The 19,560-nt window shown below is 40.7% G+C and overlaps 1 protein-coding gene across 2 annotated transcripts in view; it reads left to right on the forward strand.

Annotated features, from left to right (window-relative positions):
- Positions 1–19,560, forward strand: part of RBKS (ribokinase) — a 69,847-nt gene that overhangs the window by 46,316 nt on the left and 3,971 nt on the right. For both annotated transcript variants that reach the window (XM_027887078.1, XM_027887079.1), the window contains one exon: positions 2,368–2,556. In XM_027887078.1, coding sequence (XP_027742879.1) covers positions 2,368–2,556 — 189 coding nt within the window. The remainder of the gene's footprint in view (positions 1–2,367; positions 2,557–19,560) is intronic.

A 19,560-nucleotide genomic window follows, 5' to 3' on the forward strand; every position in this document is an offset into this window, starting at 1 on the left:
TTAGATTTACTATTTCTCTACCAAAACCAAATCCACTTTCATCCTGGAGACTTTGCAGCATAGGTAGAATGTTTGGAATTATTGGCCCTCATAAAGTACACTGGAAATTCAGCCTCCCAGTTTCATTCAAGGATTTGTGTTAATCCATTTTTATTCTTGTAACATGATGTACTAGGTGTTCTGAATACAGGAATGCATAGTTCCTGCTCCAGAGATCTTAAAATTTGTGAAGAGACACAGACTCTTTAGATGCCTGAATAGATTATGTGTATATTTTAATACTATTTATCATTGATCCTCAGTTACTCCAAAAATATTATTAGTGCATTAACTCCTTGCAAAACTTGCAAGATACATTCAAAATGCTTTGTGAGATACATTTTGAAACTAGTCAGTATTTTTAAATACTCTTATAACCTTTTAAAAACTGAAATATGTTTAATTTGCTTAAATAGTTCATACTGCAAAAGAAGTTTGAGTTGCATGGTGACATGCCAAAGAGAAAGTTGGGTCAGTTTAGTTGCCTTCTTATAATTTAAAGCTTAGTATATTCTTGCCTGGGATCAGTGTGGTTAAAAAAAGTAGTTTTAAGTTCTGTGTACATGTTAACCACACCTTGCCCTTGCAGCCCACAAGTTTACCCATCACCTCCTGCCACACCAGCCTCCCTCTCGTAGTGATCAGATCAACAGTGCTTGAAATCATTGTGCATTTGTCTAAGTAGGGACGGCAGAACTTGGTCATAGAAGAAAATTAAAACCAGTAAGTCCTCTGCTAGTGATACTATAAACTCTAGGGAGTGTGTTGGCATAATCTGGCCCTTCAGAGCCTAAGGGTGGCTGCTCTCGCCTGGGTCAGGCTGAAACTCAGGAAATGACAGTGGTGAGCAGGCGCTGACTCACAGCTGGGGGCGGTTTGCTTGTAGATGGCTGTAGTAGTTCCTGTCCCCAGCTGTCTGCCCTCCCTCTCTTTACTACAGGCATGGCCTGTGCTCCATGGAGCAGTTGTTTAATCACTATAGTTTACAGTTTGTTACATGAAGTATGTGTGCTTCACAATTCAAATTTCAGTCAGGCAGAGGAAGGTAGTTTGAAATATTTCAGCAGCTGTTTCCCAAGAAGTTGAGCTGCCCCTGTAGCAGAGGTCAGGAGATTAGCTGCTGAAGAGGTTCCAAAGTAAGTTTTCCACTGAAAATAAGCCCTAAGAGTGTGGAAGTTATGTTCAGCTACAAGGGAGCTATCTGGAAATACTTCAGGCTGCATTCTTCAGGTTACAGCAGCAACCTTATAGTAAGACTTCCCTTTTCTCAGGCAAGCAGGACAAAATTAAGTATGGATGGCAAAACAGTATGTCTGTTTACTTACAGTTGAAGGCATACTGTGTTATGCAGGAGAACTGCCTGCTTCAGAGAAAAGACAATTTTTATTTCCTTTTCGTCCTGTTTCGTTCTCGTTCTCTTCCCTGCCAAAAAAAAAGTGGAAAAGCACATGATGCTTGACAGTGCTGTGCCATCAAGAAAATGTATGAAGAGGTGAAAATGTTGTTTGATTCTGGAGTCTTCAATGCAGATTTTGGGGAAATTTTGCTCTTAGTTGGGTGGAGCTACAAGAGAATAATTTTAAGACCCAACTGGAAGAAGTAGACTTAAGGTCACCGTCTGTTAGAAGAAGAGTTTATCTATGTTTGTACAGAGCCAACACAGTTGACAGAAGTTTATGAACATGGACATGGCCATGGCCATAACACAAATACATAATAGTCTTGTAATGGGCCTTTCCCCAAAGACAGCTTCAGATAAATGTTAGGTATTCTCATCAAAAAATGTATATAAAACTAAACAAAGTGGTCAAAGTTAAGCATTTTTTTTTTCCTTGAAGAGAATTTTCCCTTCTAATTTGACACTAAGAATTTTTAAAAGTATTTAAAAAGTTTCTCACTTAGAGATACATATCCCTCAACAATAGTGACCAAGTTGTCTTGTAACATTTTTCACACTAAACCACAAAGTGTTTTTGCCAAGACCGTGTCATTGTGTCCATTTCACAGATGAAAAAACTGAGGCATGTGGGAGAAATGTGATTTTACTAAGGGTTGTGTGCCAGGTAAGTTGTAGAAGCTGAAACAGAACCCATGCCTTCTGCATCTCTCTCTGCCTACCCTTCTTTGCATTAGTCTGCTGCACCTGAAAGGCATGCTGGTTTCCAGCTAGGAGCAAGGCATATCTAAATATCAGTGTAGAAAGTGGTTTTGTGATCATCCTATAATACACATTTTAAAAAGATACTAAATACCGTTTTCGAGTGCAACTGTTGTCCAAAAATGAATGCTGTCAGATTATGATTTTCATTTGCGTGGGTTGTTTTCCAGGCAGAGATTTTAACGGGCATCCCAGTTGGCAACCTTGAAGATGCTGAAAAGGTGGGACGCATGCTGTTAGAAAGAGGGTGTAAGCTTGTAATTGTTACTCTTGGAGCAGAAGGCTGCATGATGATATCAGTAGAAGAACCCATTCCAAAGCACGTTCCTGCTGGGAAGGTCAGGGCTGTGGACACTACGGTACGTTTTTGTGGTTTAACTGTCTTGCTTTGGAAAAGACTGCTTAAGCACTAAGGGAAAGCAATGAGTAATCAGCCAAATCTTTGGGCACTAGCACAAAGGCTAATTTATGATGTGAAATTGATATCTTGCTTCCAGCCTCTCATGTATTAAATGTCAGTTCACTTGAGTTTTATAGTCTGTATTTTAGATGAGCTAGAGTTATTATACATACGGTGTCTTCATGTTCATCCTTTACTGAAGTAAGAACCTGCCTCTGACTGTAATGTCTGATGCCAGTGGCTTGAACTGCAGTCTTTTTTTTTTCACCTTTGCCTAGTCAAATACTTGGTCAGAGGCATTTTAGTTTTTGACATTAGGTACTTTTTTTATTTCCTTCTCAGAACTAAATGATAGATACAGATAAAAACAGGACAGGCAATAGTTAAGATAACATTACTATGAAAACCTTACCACATTGCACATATGGGGCTATTTTGTGTTCCTAGTATTATCTGACATAAATCCAAAATAATTCCAGTGGAGTTACTGAGAGCAGCACAGGTCACGTTGTATGTACTAACTATACATTTAAATGCCTGTTATAATAACGTCATATTACATATGTTCTGTTACAATAGTTCATTAAAGTCCTGGAGATTTTACCATCTGGTGCATTCCATATCTGAATTGCATTAATAACTATTAGTTCTTGTAGTGTGTTTTTTATCCATGGACCTCATAGTGATTCACAAAGAAGAAAGGCAGTTGCTTAAAAGATGAGGAAACAGAGGTATAGGGGACCGAAATTACCTAGGTCAGTAGCATGCAGTGGCAGAGCCAAGAGGAAAGTCACTTCATCTCAACCAGAAGATCACTCATAGATTTGGACTGTGGTATGCAAATGCCATGGATAGTGTTGTCTCATTGTTAAATATGATAGTTTTCAATTTAACTGTGAAATAGAGATACTATGGCTTTATTTTCCTCTTTTGCCCTTTTGTCATTTAGAAGTTTGGGTTAGGGCTGGTTTTGGAATGTCTCCAAGTTCTAGTTAAGGGAAGGAGGGAGGGAGGAATCACTGTCCGGTACTGTGCATAAGGTTCTTGGTAGGGCACTACAGATGCCAAACAGCCTCTGCTTGCTTTTAGCCTAGAATTAGAAGTGCCAAGGGAGTGAAAGGCACAGCTCCCAAAGCTGCCCAGAAGCAGGATTTAATAGCTTGGGAGCAACACCTTGTGAACCTGGCAGTACGGCTTCTTGCTCTGAGTTGGTAAATTCACTACTTCTATCAAAGCTGAGCATTAGGGTTTTCTTCTGCATCACACAGAAGTGATGAAGAAGTAACATGAGTGATCTGCTTCTTCAAAAGAAGAAAATTGCTGCCAGATCGGCTATTGTTTGGTATCTTAAGATATTTGCTGCTCTTGGAATAAAACAGCAATTCTGAAACCACACACTGGATGAAAAAGTGCTTTTTATCTTGCCTAGCAGTTTAGAGTTTCATGACTGAACTAATTTAATGCTCCTTGTTTTCTATTTTTTTCTTTTTCGTTTCTTTTCTTTTTTTAATTTAACTTTAAATAAAAGCATTTTCTTTGAGTGTACTAAATCCTTGCCCTGCCTCCTTGTGGCCAACAGGTTATTGGCTTTCAGATAGCATAGGATTTTCACAGTTAATTTTGTTAATCTACTTAAATACCAGTGGGCTGTTTTCAGTAAAACAGCTGTGCTCAGTTTATTTTTGCAGACTGAATGAAAAAATATGTGTTGGCCTTCCATTATAAAAGTCTTACATTGCTTAGCCTGATTATGACTTTGCCTGAAAGCAAGTGGTTTTAAAGCAACCCTTACAAACACTTGGCAAAATAATGTCATCCTCAACTAACCTGGATTGCTCTATTATTAAAATAAATACTAAACATTCTAGTAGGACATGTTACTCTCTTCAGGGGCATCTCTGCAGTAGATCCTTCCCCGGGAGAAGGGTCAAGCTGTGAGGTGGCTTACCAAGTAGCCACTTGTCCACAGAGTATTCAGAGTTGTTCATGTACATGCTCTTAGCATGGCATTTGATAGTAAAAAAATAAAAGTTGCTACCTTAAAATGCCCTGACTTCAGCATCTTGAAGGGCCAGCAAAATCACATCTGGTTACGTGCTGTGTCGATGTTGTTTAGATCTGCAGAAAGTAAAGTTATTGCCAGACAAAGAGTTAAATGATGTGTGTACCCCATCATAGAGTCTGCAAAAGGTTACAGAAATAAAATTAAAACAGAATTTGCCATGTAGGAAATATATATGTAAGATACAAAATGAGCTTCAAAGGCCTCTTCCACTGTATACATTTTTCCATGGCTGCTACCACTGCAGCAATACCCAGAGTCCTCTCTGCAGCAGTGCAACTTCAATACTGACTGCTGGTCATTTCTGCAATTTTGAGAATTTTTGAACAAGAAAATACTAGGGTAGATACAGCCACAAAGATTAAAAATTTGAGTTCCTTGCCCCAGCCTGTGTGGTCCCCATTCTCCATGTTCACAGGTTCATCAGAGGCACTAAGGGTTGATAGACCGTAGAGCCTGGCTCTTCTTCCTGGCCCTTGAGATGGTTAAGCTAAGAGTTTGTTGGCAGAGGGCTGGGAAAAGCTGGCTCCATCTCCCACTCTGTGGTGGAACATGAATCTTCAAGACTGAAAATCTGGCATTTTTCACCCACACTAAATCAATACTATAAAGGGGGGAAAAAAAGGCCTGTTGATTCTTTTTTTTAGCACTAATTATCTTTATGTGGGCTTTAGTAATGTATGCAATGCTTCCCATGACTGTTAGCAGAGCTCTCCGTACACAGTCCAAAACATGTAGAGCACGAATAGTCGTTCAGAGGGAAGTTTTGCAAGACATGGTATTGTAAAGCTGAAACATCTGTTTCTCCTCTTATAGCTTAATAGTGCCGCAAGCTTTTGTTAAGAAAATTAACTTTCCCTTCATTTTACTAGTTTCTGCTAGCTGTTTCCTATATGCAAATTTTGAGTAAACAGAAAAATAAGTGAATTATTGGAAAATCATCCTTGAATTTTCTGGATGACAGAAAGATCTAATTAAGCCCACTGGCCATATCAGTTTGTATTTGAAACAGATGATGTACATGAGACATTTGACACATAATAAAGTACTAACATAAGATAGGTGCATATTATAATCTATTTTCACTGCTTTAAATAGTCGCTTTTAAATGTACTTGACTACATGGAGTTAAGTATATGCATTTACTTTATTTTAGGGAGAAGCTATTTCCACTCTAGGTGAAAATAGTACATGAAGCTGCATTAAAATAGCAGTGAAGGATAATTATATAATTCCATTTATATGACACTTCTTCTGTTGGTAGCAGAAGGTTTCACAAACCATTCACAAATTTGATAAGCATTTCATAGAAAACAATAATATCATGTACGCTCATTTTGCAGTTGCATGTGTGTGTGTGAAGCAGTTTGCCTGCTGCTGAAGCAGAAGCACAGCTGAGGTGGAACATGGCAGCTGCTCACAAACAGCTGTGGGACATGACATCATGTCAGAATTGTACTTGAGGTGAAGTGGATCTGTGTAATGAACCACACGATGATCCTGCTGCAGAAGCCCTGAACACACTGTCTTGGCAGTGACGTGCACTTACGAGAGAGTGTGTCTGAGGAGAGAGAAGGCCACAACACCCATATCAGAGAACGAAGCTCTGCTCTATTTGCCCCTTCACCCTCACTCTCCTCCTCTGCTTCTGACAATCACGCAAAGTGTAATTTACAGCACTATTTACGTCTATTTACATTTACTAATTATATTCCATTGAAACTGCCAAGGAAAATTTGTCAGAAGAATGTAATTACTCAAAGCTGGAATTTGGCCAGCAGTGAGATTAGTTCCCTTCCATTTTGCAAAAAAAAAGCACTATGGGATCATATGGAACTGAGCACTTCAAGTGACAGCTAGGGACCAAGTCAAGCCCCTGAGGTTCTGCCAGAGGCCTGCCTAGGGCTTGATGTGTGCAGGTAGGTTTTGCAGAGGTATTTGGGCTGTCTGGAGCTGTAGGTCTGGAACTTGGGATCTGGGGTTCAGAGGGTCATCCATGCCAGACCTCCTTTGGAAGTGTGGCAGTCTGGCAGTTGGTGGCTATGGCAGGCTGGAATGTGTCTGCTGGCTCTGCGACTTTGCTCTGTGGTTGCTGCTTGCAGTTGAAGTTGGGGTGTCCTGCCTAGGACAGGGAGATGGCACTGGCAGAATCTCCCCTGCATTAGTGGAAAATGGGTTGCTCTCTGACTAAACAAGCCAGAGCTGCCCTGCTGTCACTCCCCCATTTCCAGGTTACAGGATGGAGATCTGTCTGGGGAGGGAGGTAATCTAGGGTTAGTTTTTGTAGCCTGTGTTTGCTCCAGAGCCCAGCTTGGATCAAGATGCTGAGTATATACTTGCATCAGTTAGGGTGACTTTCTAATTTTTGTTCCATTTGCAGATCTGGCTTCAGCATGGATGTATTTTCTGGAAAGGCAAATGTACACACTTGGGTACACAATATTTAAATGAAAATTTAGAACCCCTTTTCACAATGGTGCCTTTAGTAATAGCAGAAGTCCATGGTTGCCTTTTAAATCTCACAGAGAACCCAGAATGTTTAATTTCACAGTATTTCTAAGCACAGCCATTAAATTTACCATATAATTTCTTATAGTACCAGCATTTTCTGGCTGTGTTTTTCAAATATAGGGAGTGCACAACCTGCAGAGGCAAGCTGAAGAGGTCACAGGTTAAGCTGCCATGCTTAGAAACAGGAAACTCATTGAGGAGACAGGATAATATTTAAAATTTAATTTACTCAGTTGTGCCTGAAATTTGTCATAAGTGCATGATTTAGTCTACATAGTTCTTCACTGTACAATATTCTCAGAGACAGACAACACATACTATTTGTCATAATCATAAATGTTTCCATTGTTTTTTCATGTCAATTCTGCAAAAGAAAGGTTCATTGTTACAATATGAATTGTCATTTGATATTTTGTGTTCAAATCCTGTTGTTTTCCTCATAATTCTTATTATATATATATATTATATCTGTCTCTATTACTAAGGGAGAGAATTATGAAGGGTGTCTTTAAGCAGTAGACTACTCACTGAGCAGCTTTGTATTGAACTCCAAAGATGTTACACAACCTTTATTTTAATAAAGCCTCATATAAGTGTATAGCTATATAATTTTAGATATGTCACAGTATTCAGGCCTGTGCAGCAATTGTGGTCTAAAGAAGGCAGTGTGGTTTAGCAATTTGAACAAAGGACTGAGTAAGAGTTCCAGGGCTCTGCAAAAGACTTGCTGTAAATCCTTGGGAGAGCTACTTGTCTTCTTTGTATCCCAATTTATCTGTCCATAAATTGGAGCTGCTATTAATGTGTTGCATATAAGCCATGAGAAGTCTGTTAGAGATCAGAACAGAACCTGGGAGGCCTTTTTCCCAGGCTTGTCATATAACCTCAGGCCAGTTGTGCTTCTTTGGGGGCTTTGCAAACTCATTGAAGTACTTCTGCATGAAGTTGCGAGGTCTCGTCTGTAAAAATATGGTTTACACTAAAAATTCTCTGACTTAGCTGTATCTTCTGGATTGGAGGAAGCCTGAGCCAGAGGAGTGAAGTGGACACTGAAATAAAGCCTTAGAATATAAATAAATCCAAAACAGTCCTCCTAATAACAGCAATTCTTTGTCTCCTGACTTTGTGGCCTAACGTCTGAGGCTCAAGGGGATATAAATACAACACTCGGTGCAATGACTAATTACTCAAAATTCTGTGCATCAGCAGAAGTGGGACTTGTGGTTGACTCTAATATTATCAAATGCCTTTGCTATTTAATAATCTTGTAGCCCTACATTATTTAGCATGCTGTTTGCACAAAGAACAGTGATTTTATTTCAGCTATCTCCCAACAAAGTAAAAATGCAGCTGGTAGTAAATGAAGCATTTGGCAGACAATGTGTCTGATGTACAGTTCTCTAACTTGCTAAGAAAAGAAAAAATGTTGTTGATTGTTTAACCTTTTCCTACCCAAGGATGTAGCAAGGAATAAAAGGACAACAAAGGTTTTATTTTTTTCCTTTTTCCCTAACCCTAAAACCTAACCTTTTCCCCTTTTTCTTTTTCTTTTTCCTTTTTTTTTTTTTTTTTTACTACTGGGCAAACAGCTTATTTATCAGTAGAGTAATTATGCCCGGAGCTCCCATTAACATCCCACAAACCAACAGCATAATAGCTTCCTTTCTTTAACATGCAACCCAAATAGGTTAATAAATAAGTCTAGTTCCAGTCATAGCCCACTTTCTGACTTAGCCTTCTGCATCCCCCCCTTTGCAAATATGGAATCCATTGAATTTTGGAATAGAAAAACCATGAGGAGTAAGTTAATCTGCCAGGCACTCCAATCAGTGATCTGCACTGTAAATCTATTTAAAGCTGCATTTATTATGTTCTGAAGTTCAGCTGAACTGGGAAAGAGCACATGACTGAAATCACTGCATTTGAGTTGACTCACAGCTAAGTCTAGATGAGACTTGCTTGGCTCCTCACATGTTTCTGTTTCTGATTCAGGCCTTCTCAGTTTTTTGAAGGCTTGGTCAGTCACCTAAGGGTGTACAGGTATCCAGTCAGAAGAGGGATTGCAGTAGTTGTATCCCTCTGCATTGGCAGTCAACCAAGAGAAGGTGGAGCAAGCTGGATGCACCCTTTTTGCTCCTGGAGAGCAGAAAGTGATATTATCCCCCTTTTACAAATAGGAAAAATGCAACAAAAATGTTAGTGATTGGGTGCGCTGAAGCACAAGCTAAAAATGTCCTGCTCCAAGTTATACAGGGAGTTGGAGTGATGCAGCCAAAAATGAAGCACAGGCTTATATTGTCCCATGCTACTCTCTTAACTTCTAGACAACATTGTCATGGAAGGAAACACTGTTTATCTGCCTAGTAACTGTCTATTTTAATCTGTAAGAACAAACAATGTAAACAAAATGAGCAAACAGAAGCAGGCTTGTACAGTACAATTTGCAGCCTTGTTTTCCAGTGGAAGATTCCATGGACCACCCAAGCTTTGCTCTAGTCCTTTTCTCAACCACGGAGCATCTAATTAAATCCCTTTCCATTCCTGACTCTAAGTAGAAGGGAGCCTACAGTCCTGTACAGTTTCTTTCCAGATGGAAATGCATAATTTAACAGAGATACAGCTGACAGGGAGAAGCAGTATTAGCATTTGCCACAAATTGCATTAAATTACAAGGGGTACTTAATGAAGACATATTATAAAAAAGAAGATTTAAGCCAATATTTAGTTTTCTAAGCCCCTTCTAAGATTGTAGAGTGCCAGGCAACAAAAACCTCATAGTAAAGCTGAATTTCTATGTTACTTTAGTGATAACAAGAGTTGTTTGGTTTTGCTACACAAGATCAGTAAAAGGTCATGACATTCTGTCCTACAGCTTCATTCCTATACATGTATACATATACAAAAAGTTGCTAAGCACCTTACATTATTTCCTACTTGGGTACTTACAACATGAGGTAAAATTATATTCATACTGCTGTTTTGTAGATGGCAAACAAAAGCACGTAGAGACTGGCTTAATCAGTGGCAAGTGAACCTGCTTCCCTTGTTTAACCATAACTTCTTCTCTATGCTTCTCTTTAAAAAAAATTAGGACTGGAGGAAAATTTTTGTCCGGCTATCAATTGTCTCATTTTTAGAACTGAGCATCATTGTAAATGTCCACATAAATGAGAAAGTACGTAGCAATGCAGAATTGCTTTGCACTGGATGCTTCTCGAAGAGCCTGTAAGGAGTTTATGGAAATATGCTACAAGGACAAGTGCTCTGGCTCCACTAATGGCATACTAAGAACTGCCATACTAAGAAATATTCCAGTTTAGAAGTTAACCCACCTGGTTGGTCTGGACATAAAAAGGTAGGGATGCTGGTAGCATTTATGCAGCAACTGAAATGTTTTGTTTGGGGGCCAGAACATGTGAGGGATACAGCATCCTACATCTCCACCTGAGATTACATTCTGATGAGGTCTAGGGAAGCTGAGTTCAGAAATCTTGAAGCTATCTTTGTGCCATCTCACTTCTGGATGTTTTAGTAAATGAAACAATGGTATGATTTATACAGGTCAAGAGCAGAGTAGGAAATGACCCTTTTATTGCTTCTCTTGGGCTAACTACGGCTTGCAATGCAATTCAGTTCAAAATCATTGCAGCAAAACATGCTGCATCCCTTTTCTTGATTTGCTGTCATCCCCTTGACTTTATGATGAAGCCAGCACAGGCTCTCCAGAGCATGTTCAGTCCTAGCATGTAGCTCACCCTGTGTCAGAGCAGATACTGGTGTGCCAGTGCATGCACAGAAGGCCAGTAATGGTACATAGCACTCAGGGATTTCTACGTTGCACAAAGGATCGAGAGGAAGGAAGACCCAACTGTGTGCAGCCATCCTTCTAATTAAATTCCTGCAGTTAAAAATAGCTAGTGGAAGCTGGCGCTTCTGGCACATCCAGAGCGTCACCTTCCCAAGTATCTTTTTCTGGCCTGAGCCGTAGGAAGTTGCAAATGTGATCTGCTGTGTAATAGTGCAGCATATTCTTGGCCAAACTCCTCATCATTTTTTTCCCTCTTTATGGTTAGCTTACAAATGTAATATCTCTCCTTTTCTTCTTCAAAGCTATTCTCTGCAGAACCAGGTATCGTCCAGGCTTGGTGGAAGATAACTTACTCTTCTCAGTTTCTTCACATCAGTTCTGTCTATGGTGAGAGAGAAGGCAAACCTGGCTCTGGAGCCCCTCACCTACTTAGTTGCCCAGAAATGCCAATTGCAGTAATGTTGATATTGAACAATATCAGATTTCCTGATTTCCTCCAACAGAGTTTTCACTGCCAAGTAATTCTGGTCTGTACAGAAACCAGAAAAGTTTGAGTTGGATCGGTGATATTGCGTAATTAGATTTTCAAAAGAACAAGAACAGAGAAATGAGAATAGTGGGGAAATCAGTCTTGCTTTTGCAAATTCTAACCACAGAAAATGCCAGAAGTTGCATTTCTTATCAAGAATAAAGGAGTTAATCTTTAGTAGCCTGCCCCATGGAAAGAGAAATGGATGGAAGTCAAAGCTTTGAAGTTTTGGTGATTGATAGCAGTAATCTATAGGGGTGTCTTTAATAGCCAAATTTTGGCTATTATATACTTGGCTTAATAGCAGTTGAGTGTGATGATTTTGTCACTTTCCTCAGGGTTTTCTTTTGTGTCTATGTTTGTAGAGGTAGACATGAAGACATAAAAACAGCTGTTCTAGAACAACTCACCTGTAGAAAAACAAATTCCCAAATTCTGGCAGCGGTGTTTGTCAGCTGCCCAAATAGCTATAAGGAGTATTTGTTTTATTCATTTCAAAGCACAAATAGACACAGAAATAATGGGAAAAAGGTAAGGGAAGTCTCTAGAAGCCTGTGCCTCATTGCTGTTGTCTGTGATTTTGTTACTGAAATCATTAAGCAGGCAGTGTTTTCCTTGGAAAGATCCATTTTACAGGGAATCCCACAGAGAATACCTTGGTGCTCACCTACTGCTGAAGACCTTGAGTGAGGTGTGGGAGCCCTGTTTTCTGCATTCCTGCCCCACAGGTTAAGGACAACAGAATGAGTGGGTAACAGTGAACAGTACTCTACAGCAGAGCAGCAGTTCTGGCTTGTTAAGTCACATCTAACTGAACTCTGAGAGAGGAGATACAGCTTGAGTACTCAAAGAAACGATTACAGAAATTCAGTTGGAAAAAGAATGCAGGGAGCTGGCAAGAGGACAAAGCTAGAGTGAGCTCAGACAAAAAAAACTCCTGAAGTTTGGTGGTTTTTTTTCCCTCCCAGGATGTGTAGTTCAGAGGTAGGCAGAAGCAGTGGCCAGCCAACAAAGGCTAGATACTGTGGTTTTGAAAGAGGCACTCGAGCATATGGAGCTTTCGTGCAAAAAAAGAATGTTTTTTTGATCAATTCCAGGCGAGATGGCAGTTGTGTCATTCTGAGTGCTCCTCGTCAGATTAGACGGGATCACTAAGAGTCTTTTGGCATTTTCAGACTGAGAGGAAAAAAAAACACATGTGGCTAGTGAAATTGCCCAGCACAGAGATTTCCTTCTTCTTACTTAGCTGTTAAGATTATGGGGTCCTGAAGCCATGTCAGCCTCATACATGATACAGGGTGATCCAGTCAGTGACAATTTGCACAGTTCTTTCCTGGTTGGGGAGCTCATTGTTTGAAAGGGAAACCCACTGCCAGAATTTGCAGTGTACTATCAAAATATCGTGACATATTCTGGGCAGCTCCAGTTTCATTTGTTCATTAAATGAAATTTGTGAATTAACCTGTAAGCGTGAGCTTTGTTAGGATGAAAATCACAATTTGGTGCAAGTGTGACGTGAAAAATGAAAGGAGTGAAGTACTCCTTGAGGAAATGAGATAAGTGAAGCTTTTGATTAGAGTAGTACAGTAGCTGCATGTTTTTGAGGCTTGATAAATCAGTTTGAGAAGTACAAATCAACCTTCTGAAGAGCTGCTATATTTAGTGCCAGGCTTCAACCACGACTCTTGATTCTGTGCAAGTTCAGACTCTGGGAAAGGTAGATACAGCTCCTTTAGCATATTCAACTGAAAGTCCATCATATATCTGGTAGCAATGATGTCCTTGTGCTTCCCTTTTGTTGACACATCATGGTATATATGCTGTACTTTGCAAGAGTGCCACTGGAGAGTTTGTGTTCACCTAAAGTGTAATGAGTTTTCCAGTATTGTGTTTTGTATGTCATATAGTATTTTGTATGCATTTAGGAAAAAAAAAACAAAAAACAAAAAACAAAACAAAACAAAAAATGAAAACAAAAAACCAAAACATAACAAAACAAAAAACCCAAAAATGAAAACAAACCAGGTGTGGGGGGTTTCCTCTGCTGTTTCTGAGTTTCTTTGTGAGGTATGAACTTTCAGATCAAATGAAAGAACATAGCTCAAGTGGGAAACCAGGAAAGAGGCAGCTATGAGGCAAAAGTTCGCTGAATCCTAAACAGGAAATTTACACAGAAGTGTATCCATCCCAAATTGAAATATTCCTTGCTGAAATATCTACTACTCTGTGTAGCATAGAAATCAGAGTAGTGATGAGTTGTTTGGTTGATGGGAGTCTCACAGGTTCAGCAACATGGATCCATTGTTTTCAGAATGGCATGTGGAATTCCTGGTTCAGTGCTCTTACTCCATTGTGTAAGAAAGAAATAAATTCGTCACCTCTCATTAATGCTATCTGGAGTTGAAAGGTGTTTATATGAGCATCATCACACTGAATTGTTTCGATGATTCAGAAAACAGAGTGCTCCCTGTGGGTGAATACTTTGTTGGCTTTCTGGGGTTAGACTAACACAGTCTGTAACACAGAATAACTTTGTACTCCAGTGCTGAGCAGCATACTGGAATATTATTACACATCAGAACGAAGGTCTCCTGTGCTCCTTCCCAGTTTTCTTTAGTGTGCACTAAGAGAAAGCCATCACCTCACAGACAACTTGCAGTATTTTTCTTGTAAATAGTGAGGTGGGAGCAACTCTGTTCTGATCCTGATTGAGAGTCCAGCAAAGCTGTGGAGTCCACTTACTAATTCTGCATATCTCAGTTTTGAGGTTCCCAAGCTGTGCCTCACTTTCAAAGGATGGATAGCTCATACGACTCCTGTTAGTTCACGAAAGATCTGGAGCTCTGGATTCAGCCCACAGATGTCTCAAAGTGGGTGTTCTTAACATCCTTGATCTTAATTTGGGTTCATTTCCCATCACTATTACCTGCCTTCAAAGCACATGCTGTATAGGGGCTTTGAAATGTAAAACAGATACTTTCATCTGTGCTTTTTAGATGACATACAAATTAAAAATTGCAGAGTTGTGAATGTTGTATGTTTTATTTCCAACATTCACCACAAACCAAACATTTCAGGGGAATTCATGCATCTGTAATGCTTGTCACTGTTCTTTATAGAAACAGTGCATAACTTAATATAGTAGGATGTTCCAGAAAGCAAAGAAATTGCATGCAGGAGGTCTTGTACTGAAATTAATCTCTCAGGAATGCAGGGGGTTAACGGTCAGGCTGATTAATCACTCTTAATGAACCATCAGGAAATCTGTCAGGAAGTGGGTAAAAATTCCTGATGGCTGATGTGAAGCATTGTGTGGTGTGCTTTGGCTTTGGTGTTTCCCAACTGATAGTCTACAGTGAGTGTAGTGTAGTTACCTCTAAGATCTCAGGACATGTGAAGGACCAGAGGATATGCTGCCCTTGTTCAGCTTGAGTAAGTCAGGAAGAAATTTTCCCCATTCATGGCTGTGCAAGTACGTCACAACATAAATGCAAGAAAGTCAGGGCTTGCTCCTTCCCAGGACAGAGTTTTGTAAAGATACAGAAAGGAAGCATGGTCATTCCCTCACTCCTGGGGTCTGAGCCCAGAGGGTACAGGGGGAAGAGTGGAACAGGCAGCTTTCCCTGTGTGAACAAGGAGCCAGAGTGTTAGGACTTGGATACACAACCGAGTTAATGAATTGCCTGGTGTTGACAGAGGGTGAGGTTTCACAGTTGGCTCAAGCTGATCCAAGATCAGGCTGAAAGGAGTGTTTTTAACCTCCTTCTCCTTTGCTTTGGACTAGCTATCATGTGGTAATACAGCAACTTGCTGATCTGGGCGGAAACTATTGTTGCTTGGTCAATGTTTTCTGACTTAGAAGAATCAGAGAACTGATCTGCCTCACTGCTTGGCTGCACGGGTTCTAGATCTGATGTAGAGGAGGGTGTGGGAACATGAGACAAGGATAAAAACATGAGTGGGGACTGAGCCTTTCAGCAGTGGAATAACCATGGATTGGCTCAAACCTATTATGAAACTGCAGTCTGAATCACTGGAATTAGCAGTGCACTGTCAACCTACAGGGAATGCAAATTAAAATGTGTTAGCTTACACCTCCTGCCGCTGTTAAACAGTGGCTGAGCACAGCCGTTCTGCACGTGGCTGGGAGGAAGGACTATATGGTGAGGCAGCAGCATAACAGTTCTCCATGACTTGGTCTGGAGTGTGCAGACCACGTCAGACATCACTGGGAGGTGTGTGGGGGAGGCAGAGCGGAAGCAGTGAGGAACAGACAAGCACCACTAGCACCATGATTCTTTCTACGTATTTTCCTTTGGATTAGAGAGAGTAACATGTTCTACAAGACTGTAGAAACACTCAGTTACCAGAGCACAGATTAAGCACAGTAATGCAGCTGCAGACCCAGACCCTAAAGGTCTGGGGTACTGTGTGCTTTTCCTAGTACTTCTCCTTTATTTTCAACCCAAGTATCTTTGCAGTGTTCTTTAGTCAGCACCAAAAGCCCAACTTAGACCTAAAAAGGTTAGCCCTGCTATTTGATTGCAAAATTTGATAAGTCTATGTAAAGGACTTCTTATCATTTTGTTCTGGCTCAAAATTCCATTCAAAGATACAGGAAGAACTGAGTCAGTGGAAAATCTCTTTGTAATGTTCAAATGTTTCGTGTTTTAGAGGTTTGTAACAAAAGGTCTGCTCCTGTAAGCACAGCCATGCAGAGCCACATCAGTATCTGTAGGGTACCCTACAAAGACAGCAATGTTTCCACACAGGATCAGCAGCCCTGGACACAGTGGGAGTAGTCACCCTTGCTAGGCCTTGAGGTTAGGAAATAGTTTGAAGATAGTCAAATTACTTTGATTTCAGGAGAGTTTCAAGATAGTCTGTCTTAAGTTAAACTGCCAAAATATGTCTCCAGTGAAACATAAGGAAAAATGTGGGGAGAAAAATATTAACCTCCAAAAAAATAATTTAAAAAAGTATTCCACAGTCAAATAAAGGCAAATGGATAAAAACCCAGCCTGTAGCATTTCCAGAAATAAATCATTCTCCATCACATAGAAGATAAACATGGCAAAAACAAAGAGCTTTATAACTGATTCAGTCACTGTGTATGGGGTTTGCATGGCAAGGTTTTGGTAGTGGGGGACTACAGGGGTGGCTTCTGTGAGAAGCTGCTGGAAGTTTCCCCCATGTCTGATAGAGCCAGTGCTCCAAGATGGACGCACCGTTGGCCAAGGCTGAGCCCTTCAGTGATGGAGGTAGTGCCTCTGGGAAAATGCAGTTAAGAAGGGGGAAAAATATTGCTGTGCAAAAACAGCTGGAGGAAGGAGTGAGAATATGTGAGAGAAGCATCTGTGCACATACCAAGGGTACTGGAGAAGGAGAGGGAGGAGGTGCTCCAGCTGCTGGAGCAGAGATCCAATTGACACCCACGGAGGAGACCCACACCAGAGCAGGTGGGTGGCCAAAGGAGGCTGTGACCCCATGGGAAGCCCATGCTGGACCAGGCTCCTGGTAGAACCTGCAGAGAGAGGAGCCCATGCTAGAGCAGGTTTGCTGGGGGACCTACACTGGAGCAGCCTGTTCCTGAAGGGCTGAACCATGAGGAATGGACCCAAACTAGAGCAGTTCATGAAAAACTGTAGCCCATGGAAAGGACTCACATTGGAGAAGTTCATGGAGGACTGTCTCTTGTGGCAGGGACCCCATGCTGGAGCAGGGGAAGAGTGTGAGGAGTCCCCCTGGGGAGGAAGGAGTGGCAAAGACAAGATGGAATGAACGAACTGACCACAGCCCCCATTCCCTCTCCCCCTGCGCTGCTGCAGGGGGAGGAGGTAGAGAAATTGGAAATCCCAAGTGTAAGCTTAGGAAGAATGGAGGGGTGGGGAAAGATGTTTTAGGTTTTGGGTTTATTTCTCATTATCCTACTCTGATGTGATTAGCAATAAATTCATTTTCCCAAGGCAAGTCTGTTTTGCCTGTGATGGTAATTGGTCCCTGCCCTTATTTCAACCCATGAACCTTTCGTTCTCTTTTCTCTCTCCTGTCCAGCTTGGGGGGGGGAGTGACAGAGTGGCTTTAGTGGGCACCTGGCATCCAGCCAGGGTCAACGCACCACACACAGTCACCGAAGGGTATTTTACTCCTTGAGCATTTCAGCTGAAATTATCTCATAGCTGAAACACAGACCCTCTCGGCACAAGACTGTCTGAATATATCTGAAGGCTGGAAATGTTTCTCCAGTTCCACTAGTAACCTTTCATCAAAGCATAGCCCAGGGATTTTTGTAGGGAGACATAGGCTTTCCCCACTTATGAGGAATGGATAGTGAGCATCTTCGCTGACAGCTGGTTTTGTGTTACATAGGGCTAATTTGCAGTTTGGGTACAGAAGTAGGCAGGGGTACAGCAAGGAATGCTGAGCAGATGTGACAGAGTGCTAACATCCTTAGCATAATCCAGTATCACACAGTTGTGGAGTGCTATAAATACAGCAGGAATTCTCCAAGGCCCAGTTCCTTCGCAGAGTTGGGCATCTCTGCATTGCCATGGATTTAGACTGCACTAAATCAGTGTAATCCTCAGGCTTCGTTCATTTGTGCACTGCTATGAATGCTCCTGGGAGACTATAAGCATCATTGAGAGCAGTGTCATTGGTTCTACATTATAAGGCAGTTTCTGACAGCTTTGGATTGATGTTCTGATTTATTCACTGAATGAAGAATTTATCATCACAGGCATAACATTTCTCTTTTACTGCTAAACAACATCCTTTTAGGGTGTTCCTTTTAGGCCTTGGTAACATGCTCTTACACTGTATTTAATGGAATGAAACCCTGTAATATCCAGAGCACACATGGACTGTGACTTCTTGGAAAGATCACACAAGAAAAGTTTTCTGAGGTTCAGTAACAACGTCAGGCTTCAGAAACCAGAGCTCCCTCCTGTTCTTACATGGTCGCCATTGCCCTTGCCTAAGAGGACAAGCTGGCAAGGCAAAGGCTGAGGAAGAGATTGCCCAGGAAAAAGGCAGTACAACTGCTGCCACTCTGTGAACTGTAGCTTTTGGCCTTGTGGCCTCCGATTTTTTTTTTGGTAAGCAAGTCATCTTATTGTGAAATGCATCCTATTATGCTGTGCACGACGGATTGAAAAAGGCTTTATTTGCTGGAAAGGCTGTTGAACAATATAGTTTCCACTTACAAAGCACTTTCCCTAAAAAGCTTCTCAGGGCAGCATCATATAAAAATAGTTATACTGAAGTTGTAAACCAGCTTCTGACAAATCAGGAATAACAAGAGCTAAGGTATAAATAGAAGTGTTTTCTCTTCTCTAGAGGCACAGGATCTCAGTCAGTGCTGGATTGTAAGAAACAAAAATGCCCTTTTCCAGACACACAGAAAAACAAGGACCTTCCAGACTAGTGGCACAGAATATAAATAGGTTTAAAACTGCTTCAGAACCATAAAGCTTAGTCAAAACCATGACATTTGCATTTTAGAATGAGCCACACCATATCAGACAACTTTTTAAATCGAATTCTTTATTTTATTTCATACAAACTAGCATCTCCTGCTTTACAGAAAGGTTAAATAACTTGTATAATTATGGAATGAATTGTCTCCAGGCTCTCAAAAATAAAAGGATTATCTCAGTCTGGAGTATATTAGAATTCCTGAAAAACAAATGCTGAAGAATGCAAAATATTATATACTCTGTGTTTATATTTTGTCAGTGGGCAGAAAAAATGCACCTTACTGGTTGTTTTCAAATTCATTATTTTTGTGAAGTAGGTGAGAATTATTTTTCTTATAGCGGGCTTTGAAGCAGGTAAATGTAAAGCTACTATTTGCTATTCCAGTGTTTGGACAATCTTGATTTCACTCTGTGTCTGTTCCTTCTTCTGCTCTGAGCTGACCTTCTCTGATTCTACCAAACACCATGTAGTTTAATCCACGATACCAAAGAAGGAAGGTCTGTTTCTGTAAGCCAAAAATAGTTCTTACTGGAGTTAACCTTGCAGCTGAATCAGTTCTGCTATTGCTCTTTAA

This window comes from Empidonax traillii, unplaced genomic scaffold (genome assembly GCF_003031625.1).
Source record: "Empidonax traillii isolate 1590-97213 ecotype Southwest subspecies unplaced genomic scaffold, ASM303162v1 scaffold202:size1011777, whole genome shotgun sequence".
Lineage (NCBI taxonomy): Eukaryota > Metazoa > Chordata > Aves > Passeriformes > Tyrannidae > Empidonax > Empidonax traillii.